An 18,621-nucleotide genomic window follows, 5' to 3' on the forward strand; every position below is an offset into this window, starting at 1 on the left:
GGTGTTTTTTAAAGCACCGTTATTCCGTAGGCAAAGCCTCAGGCAGGTGCAGCACCGAGGCTGCGGGTGACGGCGGGGGACCCCCCCCAGGGGCAAACGGCCGTGTTTGCTCCTCTGCCCCCCCCGGGGAGCCGGGCACCGCGTGGGCTCCCTGGATCGCATCCCCCCCTGTGTCACACAGCGGGCATCCACAAACGGAACTGTGCACGCACATGCAAATCGCCATGCAAATCGAGTCTCCTTTTATTTGCATATGCTGTTAGATTCACGAGGCAGCGCTCAAGTGGACCTGGCAGATAATTACAGTGCAATGCATAGGCCATAAATACACATGTTAATGTCCTTTTTGGTAACTACTGACGGAGTAAACCGGGTTAAAGGCACAGTGGGCCCCTAAATACCAAGAGTCAAGTGGTATTTAACACCCAAATGGTGACTTTGCCTCCACTTTCCTCCCCCTTTTCTTTTCTGGCAGAAATCTTGGTGGAGAAAAATCTTTTATAGCACTTTTGTACAGATCCCAGTAATGGGAACCTCTGAATTGTTCTACAGTACGGTGCAGACAAAAGTACCCATCTTTCAGAAACCAGCTTTATCTCATTTGTAAAGCGCTTTGAAACCTTTATCTCAAGCCTTGCCTTTCTCAGATAAAAGTGTCACCAGCTTCAGTCAAGAGAAAAGATTGAAGGATGCGTTCACAAAAATACAGTGAATTCTTCCTTAAAGGCCCCTGGTGATTCAGCTAACTTTAAGTTTGGAAATACCATCTGAAAATAACGCACTGGTTTCCAAGGGCTCAACTCCCACACGTACAAACGCCCTTCCCAGGGGCCGGAGGACACTTGTGTTCTGTAAAGCGTTGGGAGGGAAAAAAAGGAAAAAGCAAAGAAAGGGGGCTCGCCCCCCGCGTGCCCACGGGAAGGGCTTTGCTGGGGGGTCTCCTCCTCTCGCCCCCAAACCCTGTGGAAAAGCCGCCGTCCCCGAGGAGCGGGCCAAACCGCTGCGGGTGGTGCCCGGGCAGGATTTGTGCCCCGAGCGCTGCGCAGGGGGGGCCTCGGTCCCCCGCCAGCCCCACCGCCCCCCGCAGAGACGCGACAGCACCTGCGCCCACCCGAGTGACTGCCGCGGGTCCCAGCCGGGCACGGAGGGGGCTCAGCCCCGCGGCGGTGACGGCCCCTGCGCCGGGCTGTGCCCCGCGGGAGCCCCTCGGCAAGGGCGGGAAGGGGCAGCGCCTGGAGCGGGGGGGGGGGAGCCCCGCGGGGATGTGAGCCGGGGTGGGTGACCCCCCGGGCCGCCGCCGCCGCCCCCTCCCGCCATCTCCCCCTTCTCCCCCATCTCCCCCTTCTCCCGCCATCTCCCCCATCTCCCGCCATCTCCCCCTTCTCCCGCCACCGCCGCTTTCCGCCATCTCCCCCATCTCCCGCCATCTCCCCCATCTCCCGCCACCGCCGCTTCCCGCCATCTCCCCCATCTCCCGCCATCTCCCCCATCTCCCGCCATCTCCCCCATCTCCCGCCACCGCCGCTTCCCGCCATCTCCCGCCGCGGCGTCTGTCGCCCCCTGCTGGCGGCAGGGGGGGGCGCGGCAGCCGCACGTGGGCCCCTCGTGCGCCCCGGCCTCGCCCCGCGTTTCTCCGGTCGCGACTCCCCCCCCATCACAGGGACCCCCCCCCCCGCACCCCGGGAGCTGCGCTGGCGGCGCTCAGCGCCTGGCACCCCATCCTGCAGGGCAGCAGTGAAGGACAAACCCCTCGCCTCGCCTCGCCTCGCCGCGCCGGCCGGCATCCCGCACTCCCAGTGAAGAGCCCGGCCTGGGCCCGCAGCACCAGCAGCCTGGAGCCAGCCCTGGGCTCCCTCCCCAGGGCTAATAATTAATGCTGAGAAAGGATCAGTGGGCCACTGCCCTGTGGGGGTGCAGGTCCAGCCCCACCTGCAGCTGAGCCAGCCCTCTCCCGCACACCAGGGACGGGTTGAAGAAATCAGGGAGGTCTGGGCTCCTCTGCACTGCCGGGACGGGGAGGAAAGTGAAGTCGTGAACCGGCGGCAGGAAAAACAGTGGGAAAAACCATCACACTGACTAAACAAACCGCCCGCCGCAGCCTCTCGGGCGTGGGGCGCACGCTGGCTTCGCTGGGGCTGTTTGTTCGGACACGGAGCTTTTCACCCGCCCAGCAGGCAGAAGCCCCACGCAGCGTGCCGGCTCTCCGGGGCGGGAGGCAGCGCCGGTGGTGGCGCGGGGCGGTCGGGGTGCTCCGGGCGTGCAGAACGGCTTCGCACCTCCACAGCCTGCGCCGGGACCCCGGGGGGGGCCGCGGGTCCCCTGCCTGCCCCGGGCTGCAGCATCGCCCGCTTTGGGGTGAATCCTCCCCGCCCTGGCGCTCCCCGAGGCGGCAGCGGGGACGGGCTCGGCTGGAAAGTGGCCGCAGCCCCCCGGGAGGGAGAGGCCAGTGCGGTGGCAATCGGGGAGAACGGTAACAGGGACTGAAGTGAGGGTGCACACAGGCGGGGTGACGTTACCCAGGGCCGCTCATCACCCCGGCTCGTCGCGGCGCGCTTGAGCAAGGCTGTGGCAGGCGCACGTGTGGGGCCATCACGGGCTGAATAAACGACTCCTGGCGATCCCAACCGCGGCCTAACGCCGCCGCAGCCGGGCCGGCGGCTGCTCGAGCAGGAGCTGCAGCGGGAGCACCCACGGCCCCGGGACACTCGCTGAGCCCCGCCGCGGCGGCAGGTTTCTTACGCCAAACCAGCCTTAACAAAAGCGAGTTTCTAAAGGGACCTGCCGCCACCACGGGAAGGGCCTTTGTCCGTCTCCTTGGCTTGCGTGGCCCCCTGAGCCCCCTCGCTCCCTCCCTTTGGAAGGAGATAATCGCTCTTGTCCTGGTTGCAGCCCCCTGTTTGCCCCTCCAGGGATAATTAATGTCTGTGTAATCAGTTTTCTAAAATAAAAGCAAGCCTACTCTTCAAGCGCTTCCCTGCCAAAGCACCCCCCTGCATTTCGAGGGCCGTACTGACCCTGCACGGCTGAGCACTAATGCGCCGAGCTGCTTAGAGGGGCTCACGGTTGGGGAGAAGCGAGGCAGCAACGACGGGAGATCGAGCCTTGATCCCCGCCCCCCCCCCAAAAAAAAAGCACAGGGAGGGTGAGCGGGGCGGGGGGGGCAGCGGGGCCGCTCAGCCCAGCTCAGCTCCTCTGGGGTGTTCGCCCCCACCCAGCGCACGAAGGCTGCTGGGGGGGATTCCCCACCCAGGACGGGCTCTCCCCGCGGGCGAGCGCCCAAACCACCCGAAGGTGCTCTCACCGCAGCAGGAGGTTTGCAAAGGGATTTAATTGCCCGAGGACGGGGGCAGGCAGGGCGGGCTGGAAGCGATTCCTGCCCCAGGAGCCGGGGGGGCACGGAGGGGCCCTTCCCCACCAGACCTCGGCCCAGGAGCCCAGCGCACCCGCACGGCCCCTTCCTCAGCCTTTAACTACCGTGGCTTCAGCGCAGGGAGCTGCAAGGCAAAGAGCTGTTCAAAAATAAAGGGGAAGAACGCTCCCGTTGTTTCTACCAAAGCGCGTTTTAAGTAACATTTAGGAGGAGAAACGACACCGCTGACCCGCGGGGCACATCTTGGCTGGCGTAGATGAGCACAGGTCCTCCCACACCGGTGGAAACAGGCAAATTTGCGCCCTCTTGGAAGCGCTGGTTGGTTGGTTTGGGCTTTTATCTTTTTTTTCTTCAAATTGGCCTACACCTCTCTTCCCTGCGTACTTTCACCATATGCCCAGGGCTGAGAGGAAAGAGCCCATCTGTGCTCTCAGCGGTTCGTCTAAACAAACACAGCGGAACACACGAAGCCGGCCACGGCGAGCGGCCGCGGGCCTGGCTCGTGGCTCGGGGGGAGCGGTGGCCAGCAGCCCCACGGCTGCCCGCCGGCCCGGGAAGGTGTGGGGGGGCTGCACGGGGGCTCCGGGGGACCCCGCACCCCCTCCAACAGGGCTGCAGGGCACGAGGGCTGGGGCAGTGGGTGCAGGCGCGGGCAGGGGCCGGGGCGCCGGCCCACGCCGCTCCCGGAGGCAGCAAATATTCTGAAACTACAGCCGGTGCTTTTTTGAGAAAAGTTAAGCAGTTTTATTCAACGGGATGAGTCCACACCCAACCAGTGGCTTCATCTACATGGCATCATCAGCATACAGGACAGAGGACCCACTCGGACGCTCTAGCTGAACGGCATCTCACCATACGTCACAGAGACAACACCAGAGGAGGAGGACGACCGTTACAAGGGGCAGGCAGCCGGCGGTTTCCGACGGCTTCCCGGTGTAACCAGACCCATCCCCACCAGCCTACGCAGCCCAGCCACTCGCAAGCAGATCAGACTCGGGACATCTACTGCCGCACCGTGAAAACCACACCACCGCTAGTTAAATAACACAGTCCAGGGTTTACAAAAAATGACCTACCAGGGGTACTTCAGCCTAAGGAAGGAGGTGCACTGCCATCACCACCCCGGGGCCCGGCACACCTGCGCGCGTTGCTGAAGTCTGTGCGGAGGAGAGCCCGCCGGGGGGGCCTCTGCTTTCGAGTCAGCAGCGTTGAAGGCGACGCCGAGCCGCGGGGAGGGTGGGCGAGGGCTCGAGCTGCCCCTCCCCGAGGTGGCCGCGGGCCGGGCCGGGCCAGGCCGGAGCAGGGGCCGCGGGGACCCGGGCGCAGGTCGGCACTCGCTCTGCACAGCAGAGAAACGACGGCTCCGTGCAGACGCCCTCCTCCCGGGTGGCAGGTCCCGGGGGAAGGCGGCCCCGCGGGGACGGCGCTCCCGCCGCCCGCTCGCGGCAGCTGCTCGGCCAAGGTTTTCACAGTGAAAGCCCTGCGAGCTCTCTGAAGCCGACAGTCTTCGCGCCTTTAGAGAGGTATCGAGGATCAGGGTAAAGTTACTCCTAGAGCCTGAGCAGGTTCCAGTGATGATACTCCTGCAACGTGCGTGTCTCAATTTTGTGCCAAGCTAGCTTACAGAAAAATACATTTCTTCCCTTAAATTTACAGTAGTTAAAACTACAATTTGAATACCATATTAAAAAGGGGTAGTAGTTTACTCTTCAACAAAATGTCTTGGTTTTCTTTAAAAAAAAAAAATTCGAAAGGACTTTAAAAGCAATCACCCCCAGCACAACGCAACTGTACAAAGGAAATCATGATGTGTACAGCTCCTAGGACATTAACTCCAAGCATTTGTTCTGGTGCTCAAAAAGGCACTTAAAGATAAGAAAACAATTGTATTAAAAACCCACAACAAAACAAAACAAAGGAAAACGAAAGGCAATAATTTAACAGAAAGACGCTGGAACTTGTACCGTATCTTCAAAAGTAAGAAGGGAAGAAAACCCTAATAAAATGGTTTTGCTATCAAGTCATCTTCGAAAGTATATTAAAAAAAAACCCAGAAGACTGGCAAAGTGAATGTTCTCCAGGAACTAAATGAAAAAAAAAAAAAAAAAAAATACTGGCAACGAATACACAGCGCTCGTGCCAAATGGGTTTCTTCCCTCCCCCTAAAAGCACATTTGCTGGTTCATTACTCGACCAGACTGACAGACTGTTTGAACATCTGCTGCCCGCAATGACAGAGGCATTGACCTCAGGGTTAGCCTAAGTTAGGAAAGGGGGGAAAAATTATGAAGAAAAATAAACATCAATATGAACCAATTGTGGTAATTACAAATGTCAACAATGTTAACAGACAAGTACATAAATACCATTTCCCCTTACAGCATCATACGGAGGAACAATGACAGAATCACTACATACAGTACTTCTCCCCCACTGTACACTGAAAGGTTAGCTTTGCGGCTTTGTTTTTTTATTTATTTTATTATTATTATTATTATTATTATTGGGTTTTATTTTTACATTGAGCTACCTACTAAGTGCAAAGATTTGGTGAGTGGCATTGGCTTTCATCTACTCTTAGCCTATTTTTTGTACAGTTTACAAGTGAACAGTTACTTTCCAGCATTTCAGCGAGTACAGCGATATATACAGAGCCCGGCCGGGGCGGGCGCGGGGGCAAGCGAGGGGGCTCGTGCCCCGGGCACGGCCCCGGCCCAGCCGCCCGCTGCCTTCGGGAGGCCGGGCTGCTCCGGCGGGCACGGCAGCGGCGCTGGGGGGAAGAGCAACAAAAAACCCCCGGGCAGGGCCGGGAGGCTGCGGGGGGGAGGCAGGAGGAGCGGTGGCTTCTTCGCCCCGGGACAGACGGAACGGCCGAAATCGGAGAGAGCGGGAGGGAAAGGGGAACTTGACGGAGCCGTGAGCGCGGCTCCTCCGTGCTGCTGAGACACGCGACGGCCCGTTTCACGCCGGGGCTGCACGTGATCACGTGGAAGTGACCGAATTAAAGCACGGGTCATTGCGTGGAAATCTGTGCAGGAAGAAAACGACTGCAGGAGAAGCACAGAGTGTCTTGGATTCAGCGCTGACAGAAGAGACTCGATTATCAAAGTACCATGCAATCCCCAGCTCTTTCTGCATATTTTTTCTCTGGGTTGAATGTTCAGAGGAAAAACAAAATGTAGATTCTTTTGCATAAACTCAAACTGTTGTATTATATAGTACAGTACAGAAAGTGCAAAGTATCACCCCATCAGATCGGTTCCGCATCTGATATGGTCAAATATGGCTCATGCTTTTCATGCAAGAAGACGCAGTCTGAATCAAGACTCTCATGTACTGCTGTGCAACTTCAAATAAAGGAATGCTGTTGTACCAAAGCCTCCTCGTCTGTTTAGTCCCATCTGTTGAGATACCATTAAGGTTGGGCTTTTTTTTTTTAAAAAAAAAAAAAAAAAAAAAGATAAAGAAACATGTGGTGAGAAGGAAACGAAGCACCTCAAAACTGTGTAAGTTACTCTACTTATGCTTTACCACAGGCTTGTCACTAGTCCTCGTCCATTCTGAAATCTTCAGGAAAACCGGAGTCCCGTGGGCCCCGCGGTGCAGGCAGGGCAGCACCGTGCCCCGTGCAGCAGCAGCAGCGTCCTCCTGCCTGCCCGAGGCCGAAGGAGCACCCCTCGGTCTCTGGCCCCGCTCGGGCCGGGTGCCGCCGGCCGGGGAACCACAGCGCACGCGAAGGCGTCCCGGGATTCGGCTTGGAAAGGCGCTCCAGCCGCCCTGACACACACTGGCATTTACGAAGTTCCAGCTCTCCTCCACAGGCCAGCAGTGAACAAAACGCTCTGTATCTTCCCCACTCCCTGCCTTCTTTTTTTAAATGCCGAGAGGTGCAGAAAATAAATTCCAGGATTGGCCTTGTATTGCTCAACGCACAGCTGCTACGCACTTCCACGCACAACACGCACACAAACAGCCTGGAAAAAAACCCCAAATCAACCCGACATCTCTAACGAGGACATTTCAGAGCCAGTTTCTGAGGTAAATCTACTTTTTTTAAAAAAGCCACCGAATTCTGTACACTTAATTTTTTTTTTTTTTAATATATACTTCTACATATAGAGTGTGTTCTCCAGTGCCAACACATAGACCCGCCGGCCGTCTCCTCCTGCCGTGGGACCGCAAGCTTGGGAAGTGTTTCTGCATGGATGGGGGTGTGTGTGCACACAGACGTACATACACGCACGCACACACACACACACACGTATGTACAATCAACCATCAAGCCTAGGCGACGCGCTTGTTCCCCTTTTGGAGAGGCTCCTCTCGAGCAGGGTTTGGACCTCCCGCTCGGCCGAGCGCGGCTTTGCCGAGCTGCCGGCCGCGCTCCCACCGCCGGGGCGCTGGCTCTCCCCGCGCCCCAGCCTACATGGTGCCCGATTTATCCGCCGAGCTGCTGGGGAAGAGCTTCTCGGTGGGGGTGACGGCGGGGCTGCCCACCCCCGAGCTGCTGCTGCTGCTGGAGCGGTGCTGCACCACCGGCCGCACCGGCCGCATCGGCGGCGGCCGCAGCTGGGCCCCGGCCAGCCGGGCCGAGAGGGCCGGCTTGAACGTGGTCATCATCTCGGTGGTGGAGCTGCTGCTGCGCCGCATGGCCGCGTCGGGGTCCCGGATCAGGATGGTGTGGAGGGGGCTGGCGGGCTCCGAGTTGGCGGCGCCCATCGGGGGGTTCTTCATGGGCTCCAGCGTGTCCAGGACCACGTCCGGGGCCTGCTTGGCCGTGTTCTGCCTCTCCAGCTCCCGCAGCTCGTTCAGCGCCGTGCTCATGGTCTTCTCGATGTCCTGCGAACGCCAGAGACAAAGGGAGGTCAGCACCGTGACGCGGCACCGCCCCGCTCTCCTGCGCCCCGCCCCGTGGAGGGGCCCCCCCCGTCCTGGCACGCGTGTCTGTGGTGGTGGTGGGGGGGGTCTCTGACCTAAGACACGGCCTCCAGGCAGAGCAGGAGCTCTGGGAGAAGACGTCAAGCCCAAACTCTGGCTGCGCAAACGCGCCCCACGTCTCCCAGGCCAGCGGGAGTTTGGTCGCCAGCTCCAGCGGGAGCAAAGCCCCGAGCACCACGAGGGAGGGGGCGCACACCGCCGAGACAGGCCACCTTCACGCTCCCCCGCAGCGCTGCGGCTGGTTTTTCCCCAGGACGGGGGGGTCCCTGCAGCCTCCCTCCGGCGTCCGGGGCCTCGGCTGCCCCCGCGCGCGCGGGGCGGGATGGCGTGGGGCTGGCTGCGGCGCCAGCAGCACGACGGCAGCTCGCCGTCACCAGGGGAGAGGCAGGGCAAGGCCTGGCGCCGTGCCTCCCCGGCATGGCCTCCACCCGTCTGCCCGCGGGCATCCTCCAGAGCCCGAACCCAATTCGACTGGAAGTGCCCCTTTAAAGGAAATTCTCTAAATCGCCTACAACGGCAGTGCTGAGAGTCACATCCAGAAACAGAGAGGCCCTAGCTTGGCTTCACGGAAACCCGCCTTAACTGAATTAAGGCCACTAACTCTGGAAGAGACCATCTGAAAAGTGATTCAAGGCACCTGAATCGATTGTTTAAAAAGTAACTCCAGTTAACCCTCCTCACTGTCCTTGCGTAGACAAGTCCTTAATTTTATAATGCGTACAAAACGCCCGGTGAGCCTCAGATGACGCTCAGAGGACCAGCGGGAGGGAAATAATTATCAAGTTACCTCCACTTAATTCTATTAAGCTGTTCAGATAACGAGTGAAAATATTCTCCCAGAGCTAAGCCTCAGGACTACCGCGTCCAGCAGTCCTACAGGCTCCAAGGTAAGTGATTATTTACAGCGGCTGAGCGAGAATCTTTTTCAAGGTCTAGAAAAAACAACCCGAAAGCCAAAAAACCAGTGCACGTCGTGCTCCACCCTCAGCATTCACCCACCCCTCCGGAGGCTCCCGGACCCCGCAGCCCTCGGGCAGGCGTCCGCGGGCACTGCCGGGGGGTGCCAGGCTGCTGCCCACCGGCCCAGCACGGGGACGGCGTGCACGCCGCGATCCCGTCCCAAGGTGGACGTGGGTGCCCCAGCTCGAGCCATCGCCCGGGGCACGCGCCGCGGCTTTGGAAGACTGGTCGCGCCAAAGGCAAGCTCTCGATGGACAGAGAAGCTGGGTAGCGTGCCGCACAGCAAGAGAACAAGGAGCGTGGCTGGTGGAAAAGCAAACAGGACAGGAAGAGCTCTTCCTCTCCGCAGTCGCCATGAATTATCCCACGGGACGCAGCCGATGCTAGGTCAGCCGGCCCGCCAAGCCCCGCGGCACAGGAGCAGCTGGTGGGCGGTGGGCACCAGCCGCCCCACCAGCTGCACCCCCCGGCCGGGCACCGTCCCACTGCTCGCGCCGGAGCCGGCACGAAGCAAACGGCCGGGAAGCTGCTGGGAGCGGCACGCCGAGCAGCCTGGCCGCGGCGCGCCCGGCCCAGCCCTTCCGACACGCCGGCGGGGACCGGGCCTCGACTGCGTGGTCCCCGAGAGGCTGGAGAATTCTGCAGCCTGCTCCGTGAAGGGAGCGCTCCCCGAGGTGTGAACGGGCTGGGCAGAACTTGGCCGGTCCCGGGCAGGGGGCCTCCGGCCAGCGACAGGGAGAGCGGACCTGCAGGCTGGGCTGGGGGTAACGCCGTGGAACCGACGGCTGCGTGGCTGGAGGTGTCATACTGGGGTTAGAGTAACGTTCTGAGGTCCCAGCTACAAGCAGCCGGTCGCAAAAACCTGAAGCACTTGTCTCCAGACAAGCACTGAGCACCAAATTCCGATCTGGCAAATGCAGTTTCCTCCATCTAAGCTCCTTATGGAGCAACAGATGAAGATAACGCGCTTCCCCCCCTGTGGGAAGGGAAGAGCTGCCAGTGCGTTCTGGTGGCGGATCGAACGTTTCTGTCCATTGTTTGAAAGAAACGAGGTTTGTGGAAGGAGGCATTATCTTTTAGCAGACCAGCTGGTACAGCTGGCAAAGCAGGCAAGCTGTTGGCTGCTCATTTTTATCTTTAAACCACCGCAGCTACAACAGCACTGTAATTCTGAAGTGCACTGAGACGGAAGGGGCCCTGCGGCGCTACCCAAGTGACTTCTGTTTTAGCCTCTCGATCCCTGGGCACCGAGAGCCACTTCACAACCCTCTTACCTCAGCAAGCGCTTCTGCTTCTAGAGATTTCTGATCTCCGAGACTACTGTGTCTAGTCGATCCACAGGCCGGTCTCAGCGGGTGGCCATCAGACAAGGCCTTCCTGTCTGGGAAATTGATGCTGCCTGCACTGCCGAATGTCGCCATTCTGCGCTTTTCGGGACTCTCAATCCTGCCCCTGTTAAGAGGTATTTTGTGGGGGCTGCTAGGGCAGGCCGCTGCTCGAGGAGGAGTGTCTATGCCAGGACCCATCCCTCGGGGCGGGCTGTGGGTGTCCCCCCCGCTTCGACGGCGAGGGATAGCTGCGCCGTCAGACCTCAATCTCACTCTGCAAAGAATCCATCACAAGACTAGGTCACCGTCCGTCAGACCGAAAGCGTCTGCTTGCATGCTGTAAGACAACTGCTCGGCTCTGAGAGTTCAGATCAAACCAAACTCGAGCCTTTCGGCTCCAGAAGAGTAAGGCAAGAGGGAAGACAGACATTATAGCCAGCGCCAAGAAAGGGACAGCATTGCACCTTCTTTACTTGTTAAGATCTACATTAGCAATGCACGTGAAAACCCGCTCCATGCTCGTATTATTCTGCAGTGCTTGCTGGAGCCTTCCCTTCTGCCTTGCCCTACACCACACGCTGACTCTCCCCGCGTGTGACAGCGACCACCTCTGTGTTCTCAGGAAAATGAGAGTTTCCCTACCGGCCCATCACTCCGCCGAAGCCATAGTCCACAATATGATCCGTCGGAGACTGGATGTCGTTCTTGGAGGAGGCTTTATCATCCAGCAGCGGCCCGCTGCTTGCCTCGCTGTCTGCCTTCTGGCTGAGGCTGTCGGAGAACGCATCATCCCTAAGAAAAGGAGACCCCCATCAGCAACGGGGCTCTGCCCCAGGAGAGGGCCCAGCCACAACCAGCATCTGAGCATCACCACTGCACCAGCTCCGGACTTTGTTAACGAAGGGCTGGACCAAGGCCACCACTTCAGACAGCACCCGGAGCTTGGAAAAAGCGACCATGGCGTCTCCATGCCCCCCTGCGCTGTAGCTGCCACTTTAATGACTCTGGGAACAGTCCTTGTAACAGAAGTGGCACCCACGAAGGACCCTGGGGCCACTGAGCAATGCCAGGGCAACGTGCAGAGGGGGCCAGGCCAATATTAAGCCTGGGTCATGCCACTCGGAGGAGCCAATGTTAGATGGGGCGCGGGCACCCTGAGGCAGAGTATTTAGTGCTTGGCTTTGTCAGCTTGAACAAGAAACAGTCTGAGCCAATACATGGAGAGGCAGAAGCGAACAGGTCCAGCTTTCTCACCAAAGTCATTAAGCCTGGGGAAATCTGACCACCTATTTTAGACGGCTAAAGATGAACCTCACGTAATTATGTTATTTTAACACCTTGGATCAGCACACGGCGCTTCACTCACATGTCTTGCACCACGATGTACTGGTGGGGTATGAGGCCATCCACACCGTTATGTCTCCCCTCCCACCAGTCTTCCGATGCGCGGTGGTACAGGAGGAGCGAGGCCCCCTTCTTAAAGGAGAGCTCTCGCGGAGTTCGTCCAACATAGTCAAACTTTGCTATGGCTTCAATCTGCTCCACTTCTGCAAAGGAGAGAAGCACAGGCAGAGAAAAGCTTAGTTCAACAATCACAGGGGCACAGTAAATCCTAGAAAGAGGCATCTCACCAGAACAGCACTAACGCCGCTGCGCTAGCTTCCCGAGAGCATCTTACACTGAGGACAAACCATCTTATTTTTAGACTCATCAATTCATTTTGCTCTTCTAGCCTCTCCGGAATTTCTCACAGACTTGCAAACTACCAGAAATTACAAAAAGCTACAAACCAGATGGGAAATAGTCGACATTTCCCTGCGTCCATATGGCACCATCACTCGCACTCCCATTTTCTACCTATAAAGGGATTTCTTCAGTTACAGAACCCCATTATCCTCCAGACCGGGATCTTGTTAAGCTGCGTCAGATACTGTGATCAAAGCCCTGTTTACCTTCTCTCCCTTTCCTTATCCTGGAGACAGTTTGGCCTGAATTACTGAGGAGTAATGAATCCCCCTTTGGGGATCCCCATAGAAACAGTGATACCGGCTCTGGCCAGGCAGCTGCTCCGCATCACCCCCCCACATCTGCAGACCTCCCAGCACCCCAACTTCATCACTCCGCCACTTTTTCTAACTGAAGTTCTACCAAACGCCAGGGATTCACAGATCAGGAACTCAGGGCCTGAAGTTCAGGAGGGCTGAGGCAGGACTTCACTGCGGGAGGTTGTGAGCACACCAGGAGCCTTTGAGCCCCCGGCCAAGGGCATCACCGTGGGAGCTGCTGCTGCGCCCAAAGAGGAGCCTGGTTGGAACTGAGGAGCCCGTGGAGGAGCCCAGCTCTTCTGCAAATCTGTTTCCAGCTGGGAGCACTGAATCCCAGAGAAACCGCTGCAGCGATTGCAAGGCGGCGACAGCGTTTCTCTCTGCACTGGCAGGAGCAAACCGCACTCCACCTCACTTTGCTCTGAGACAGGGGTGAAAAAGCAGGCTGCCACCACTCGACCACCTCGAGCCGCTCTTGGAGCCAGCACGCAAGCAGTTAATATAACTTGATTACTTGAGATACCCGATCATTTTAAACCCCACCTGGAGACTGGCAGACGGGCGATCACAAAGCCAAACGGGGCAAATCCGCCCAGTTCCTCCAGATCTGTCACGTTCTCATTAAAACACTGAAACTCGCTCTGCTCCGTCTGCCTCGGCACTAACCGCAGGCTCGGCATCAGCAGCGCTCAGGATGCGACCTGTCACTGCTCAGTGACAAAATCCACACAGAGGAAATGTAGTGGGGGAGGCTACCAGGACGGCTTTCACAGCCCTGATAAAATACTGAGTTTCCCAGCAGGCAGGGTGCGGGGAAAAAGGAGTATGTAAGTTCACAAAATAAAGCTAAGCCTCTTCTCTACACTTGCACCACAGTTAATCACGCAGAAACTCCAATCAGAGCTATTAATGTGACCGCACAAGCATAAAACTGGCTAAATGGCAGCTTCATCTCCTAGTCCCGTGGGCTCCTGTCGGTAGCTGAAAGCAGGTCCCGAGCTGTCCAGCCCAGCTGCGCCCTTCCCCTCCTCCCCACCACGCCAGCCCTCCGGCCTCCCGCCAGCCTTCCGCGGGGCCGGACACATCCAGGGAAACCGCAGCCATCAGGAAAGCAGGAGAGGCATTCAGCAAAGTCCTGCCATCCGACGGTGCCGTGGGGTGTCCCGGACCCGCCCCGTGGCCGCGGTGCCAGTGGCTCCAGGGCGCAGGAAGCACAGCGAAGCGCTTCCCCCTGCTTCGGTGCCGCGTCCCGGAGAGAACACGCTTCTTTCTTGCCCAGTTCTGCCAGGACCCCCGTTTCCACGCCTGCCTTTGTGATCGCCGTGAGCTTTGCAGCTTTTAGATGCTCCGAGCTGGTTTACACAGACGTGCAGCCAGGCAGGAGCTTACAGAACGCGGGACCTGAGCCTCCTCCCGCGAGTTGCACAACACGGATGATGCACCCAGTTGCAAGGGATTCACACCCGGCTGCACCCATCCGCACGGTCCTGGCTCACAACACACCCTGCTTCGCCCTCCAAAGCCAGACAGCTCCACGGGCCTGACATGAGCAAAAACGAGCAGGCGGGTGCTTTGTCACTGAAGGAAACAGAGCCGCCTGTGGGGAAAACCAGGCTGCAGCTCGTTCAAATACAGGGGCATTCAGCTTCTGCCAGGGAGAAGGCTGCTCAACAGGGGCTGATCCACGGCCTGAGGAAATCAGCTGAAAGACCTCCTCACTTCAGAGGGCCCCAGCGGGGCCACTGACCTTCACTGGTGCATCCAAGGGCCTGGAGCAAACAGAACTGGCCCCCCCATGCCAGCCCCCATCTCCCCTCCTGTTCTCGTGAGCCACTTCACACAGCGCGTCCTCACCACCACGTGGCTGCACGTAAGAGCAGATGACAAAGGAAAAAAAGACTCGTATATGGGGTCAGTGGAATTTCTTAGAACAGCTCCGCAAAACCAAGCCCTGTATCCTGCCACGGACGGTCCACGTACAGCCCGTGGGGCAAACCTGCACGCGACATTGATTAATATGGATGCTCCTTACTAAGCACACAAACCCAGCATCCCGCACTGGAGCGCCAGACACTGGGGCAGCCTCTACTCTGACCAGGAGTGAAGCGCCCGCTGCTCTCCCCCACGCACAGCTCGGCCAACCCAGCCCCAACCGCCCGCTGCTCCCGCCTGCGCTCACCGTCATCGCTGGTGTGCGGCTCCGTGCCGTTGTCGTGGTCAACCTCATCGATGGTGCCTGGCTCGCTGTGCGGGCTGTCGCTGAAATGCAACACACCGCGCTTTCAAAGACAGACCGAGATTCTGCTCCTAAGGCACTTAGCAAAAGTCGGTTGTTGAGGGAAATTCTGGCCCCGGTGATACTTGAGAGTTGCGTTTTTAGTTCCTCATAGGACCGAGATGGTCATTTTAAACCACAGCAGATCTCTGAACTTGCTTTGGGAGCAGCAGACACTCGCGATCCTCAGGCACAGAACATCACGTTCTGTTGCTCATGGGTCTTACTCATATTTGGCAAAACGAATATAAAGTCATACCAAGTTTAAGTGTGCCCCTCACTCATTCACAGTGAGTTTTCGCATTTTATCTTCCACTGGCACCAGTAAGGATGGTGGCAGGTGATGAGCATCAGGGAAGGTTAGGTCTCAAAAGTGTGTAAAACTTGCACAAAAATCAGTTCAAGGCTCTTATAAATACTGATTTGTTAAAATTCAGATCTGAATGTCGGTTTAGAATTCCAGCATCCTCCAGACAAGTGTGTAGTACCACTTACACTTCTAATGTGGAGTTTTTTGATGGAGTTTTCCTACCCTGGGTGTACCAAGTCAGGCAAATTGTGCACCAGAAAGACAGGATGCAATGCAATCGCACGCGGCTGATCCCATCCACAGCTAACACAAACTCATCCGTCTTCTAACACTGACAGGAACTGGAATGGTCAGGTTCACTTTGGGCTAAGGGACTTCATCCAACTAGCAAATGGGACTTTACTCAAAAATTCCAACCTAGAAGGAATTTGGAATTGACCTAAAATTCTGCTCTGCTCTGAACACACTTCTGTGAATCTGCAGCTAAAAGAATCTTCATAAATATTAATATTCATACTGGAAAAAAGGTTCTCCTGAAGTTTTTACTGAGGTTTATAATGCTGAGTCAGCGTAAGAAAGAAATACTCAGTGAAACTGCCTACTCTTTTTAACTGGCAAGGCTAAACTCAAAAGCAAAACCGATGTATATAAGTAGAGACTAACTGGTTAGGTGTGCAAAGTCCTCCTAGTTTTATGAAGGTATTTATAATGAAGAACCATGCAGACAGCCTGGTGTGGCATCAGATTCTTAACCAGCAGTGTCAAACAGCACAAGCATATCATATATATATCACTTGCACTCCTAATTCATAGCATTGAACAGGGATAAATGCAAAAAAGCATGCCGCTTTTCTGCAGAGGGGCAAATTCACCCCAGTGCTGTGCTCGGCTGCCCTGAATATTAAGTCTGAACTTCCCCAAAGCTCTCCTCACGGCCCATCCTCGGGGGATCTGCTCCCGAGATCCCTTCTCCTACACTCATGTGAGTGGGGCCAGTCCTGTGTGTCAGGAATCAAGGCAAAGCTCTGCACTTTGTCACGGCTTCGCTCTGAACGTACAGTGCCGGAAGATAACCCCAGCAAGGGGATCTGGCCTTAAGTTCTGCAAACAGTGAAGTCCTGTCCCCGCTCCTTACCAGTACTCCTCCCCTCCAGTCATGCACTTCTCATAGAGAGGTCCTTCCAGCTCTCTGTGGCTGGGGAAGATGCCCTCGTGGTTAATGATGATGGTTTTGATGACCTCGTTGACATGGGCCTGGCAGGACACCGGATCCTGCCCATCTGGAATGTGCATCAGCGTGGGCCCAAAGCAGATGGCCAGGTTGTAGGGATCCATCATGTTCTCATCGCTGTACTGCGACAAGCTGCAAGCACAAGCGTTAGGGAGGGAAGGGGCTGACTTTCCCCGTTCGCTCAGAAAAATCTCCCACCAACAAACCCCCAGCACCCAGGAAAGCAATGGTCACGGAGCTGCACGCCTTCCCCAGGCACACAGCCATGGCTAGGCAAGGCTGAGGAAGCAGCAAAACACAACTGCCCGTGGCAATGCCAAAAAGGAGTCATGCAACAAAGACAAGGAAGCCCTGAAAAAAAAGGAGGGCAAGGAGAAACTCAGTGAAAGAGCAAAAAACCCAAGACTCACTGATTAAGGAAAGCAAAAAGATATCTCATGACAACGATGACAGCCCGAGGCAGAGTGATGATGATTTGCTGGATCTGGTGTACTCTCTCCGTGGGGTTCTCGATTTCTGGAACACACGGACAGAAAGCACATCTTTAAACCTTCTCAGGACCAGACCACGTGGCACCAGAGGGACTTGCTCCAGATCTAGGAGCCCACTATGCAAGGAAAACAATAGCCCGTTTCCAGGTTTGAGCCACTGGTTTGGCACTAAGGCGCAAGCAGAGAATCGGGCACAGTGCTCTTCCATGGGTGAATTCATACATATGTTCAGATTCAGTATAAACAGCAAATGAAGACATTTCCACGGTTTCATTTTCAGAATAACTATTTATGCATTATTTAGTTCATTCCTCAACAACCACTCTATTTCTCACAAGCCCGAGTCAGTGTGGCACTGGAAAACGGAGCACCCCTTGGTTTCCTAGTGCAGGTTTTGAGTTACCCAAGTTAACCATCGGGCCCTTCTGAGCCCTGCTGCTCCAGTCTCCCCCTGGTTTTACCAGGAATTTAATCAGAACCCATTGCGAGTCAGCACTTGAAGATTCACTTCTCCCCACAGCAGCGCACAGCGCCCATCGCTGCTATCGGAAACCAGCTTCTCTGGAGGCAGGAGGGTGACTTGGAGCCACCTTGCTGCTCTGCCCGCCCCCCCCTCCGGCAGCCCCCCCTCTGCCAAAGGGTGCCGCAGCCCCTGCAGCCCCCCCACAGCCCCCCTGCAGCCAAAGGGTGCCGCAGCCCCCTGCAGCCCCCCCACATCCCCATGCAGCCAAAGGGTGCCGCAGCCCCCCGCAGCCCCCACACAGCCCCCCTGCAGCCAAAGGGTGCCGCAGCCCCCTGCAGCCCCCCCACATCCCCCTGCAGCCAAAGGGTGCCGCAGCCCCCCGCAGCCCCCCCACAGCCCCCCACAGCCACAGGGTGCCATGGCCCCCCTGCAGCCCCCCCGCAGCCCCCCCACAGCTGCCCCCTTCACCCGCAGCGCTGCGGGAACCCTGCTCCAGGCCCAGCCCGCCAAGCAGGCTCAGCACCGTACAGGGTCAGTGGCTGCTCAATATATTATGTAGGGGGTTAATCCTGTGGCTTTTATTTTACAGAAAGCAGACAAAGAGTATCAAAGCTTTCCTGAGAGCAGTTGGCTTCAGATGCATGGAAGAGATGCTTACTCTACTATGCTGGCTCAGACTTTGACATTTGCTAGTCATAATAAAATTCACTGACAACATGTAGCTGAGCTGCCGTTTATTCGAGGAACAAATTGTCTTAAGGCACTTTTTCACTTAGCAAAATGTTTCAACTGGCTGCAATTCAGGGGAATTAATGGAGTAATCATCAATCACTCTACAATGCAGGCACTCCCCTGAACGAACCTTTGCAAACAAAGTGCCTTTTCAATCCATCTATTTCTCATGTGCCTTTGAGAAACGTTTCCACACGAACTCTCACCACCTGTACACAAAAGAGCCAGCCTTTCGCCTGCCCCCAGCAGCCTGGCTCCCCCACCCCATCGGCAGGGAACCACCCGGCCCTGCAGCTTCGAGGGGTGCTCAGCGGCCCTGCGACACACACGGCGGCTCCCGCTGCCAAAACCTCGCCCACAACACCTCACCGGGAAAGAGCGCCTCACCGGGAGACAGCGCCTCACCGGGAGACAGCGCCTCACCGGGAGCGAGCGCCTCACCGGGAGCGAGCGCCTCACCGGGAGCGAGCGCCTCACC

At 57.2% G+C, this 18,621-nt stretch overlaps 1 protein-coding gene across 4 annotated transcripts in view; it reads right to left on the reverse strand.

Moving 5' to 3' along the window:
- Positions 1–4,090: 4,090 nt before the first annotated feature.
- Positions 4,091–18,621, reverse strand: part of LOC116960443 (SLIT-ROBO Rho GTPase-activating protein 3) — a 126,869-nt gene continuing 112,338 nt past the window's right edge. For 2 of the 4 annotated variants that reach the window (XM_042799400.1, XM_042799399.1), the window contains exons 16-22: positions 16,868–16,973; positions 16,362–16,589; positions 14,821–14,900; positions 11,963–12,143; positions 11,239–11,388; positions 10,543–10,870; positions 4,091–8,209 (exon numbers count right to left, since the gene is read on the reverse strand). In XM_042799400.1, the coding sequence (XP_042655334.1) occupies positions 7,793–8,209; positions 10,543–10,870; positions 11,239–11,388; positions 11,963–12,143; positions 14,821–14,900; positions 16,362–16,589; positions 16,868–16,973 (1,490 nt within the window). In that variant the 3' untranslated portion in view covers positions 4,091–7,792. The remainder of the gene's footprint in view (positions 8,210–10,542; positions 10,871–11,238; positions 11,389–11,962; positions 12,144–14,820; positions 14,901–16,361; positions 16,590–16,867; positions 16,974–18,621) is intronic. The other 2 variants (XM_042799401.1, XM_042799405.1) reach the window with 2 other exon arrangements.

Source organism: Tyto alba, unplaced genomic scaffold, assembly GCF_018691265.1.
Source record: "Tyto alba isolate M040663 unplaced genomic scaffold, T.alba_DEE_v4.0 Super-Scaffold_3, whole genome shotgun sequence".
Taxonomy (NCBI): Eukaryota; Metazoa; Chordata; class Aves; order Strigiformes; family Tytonidae; genus Tyto; species Tyto alba.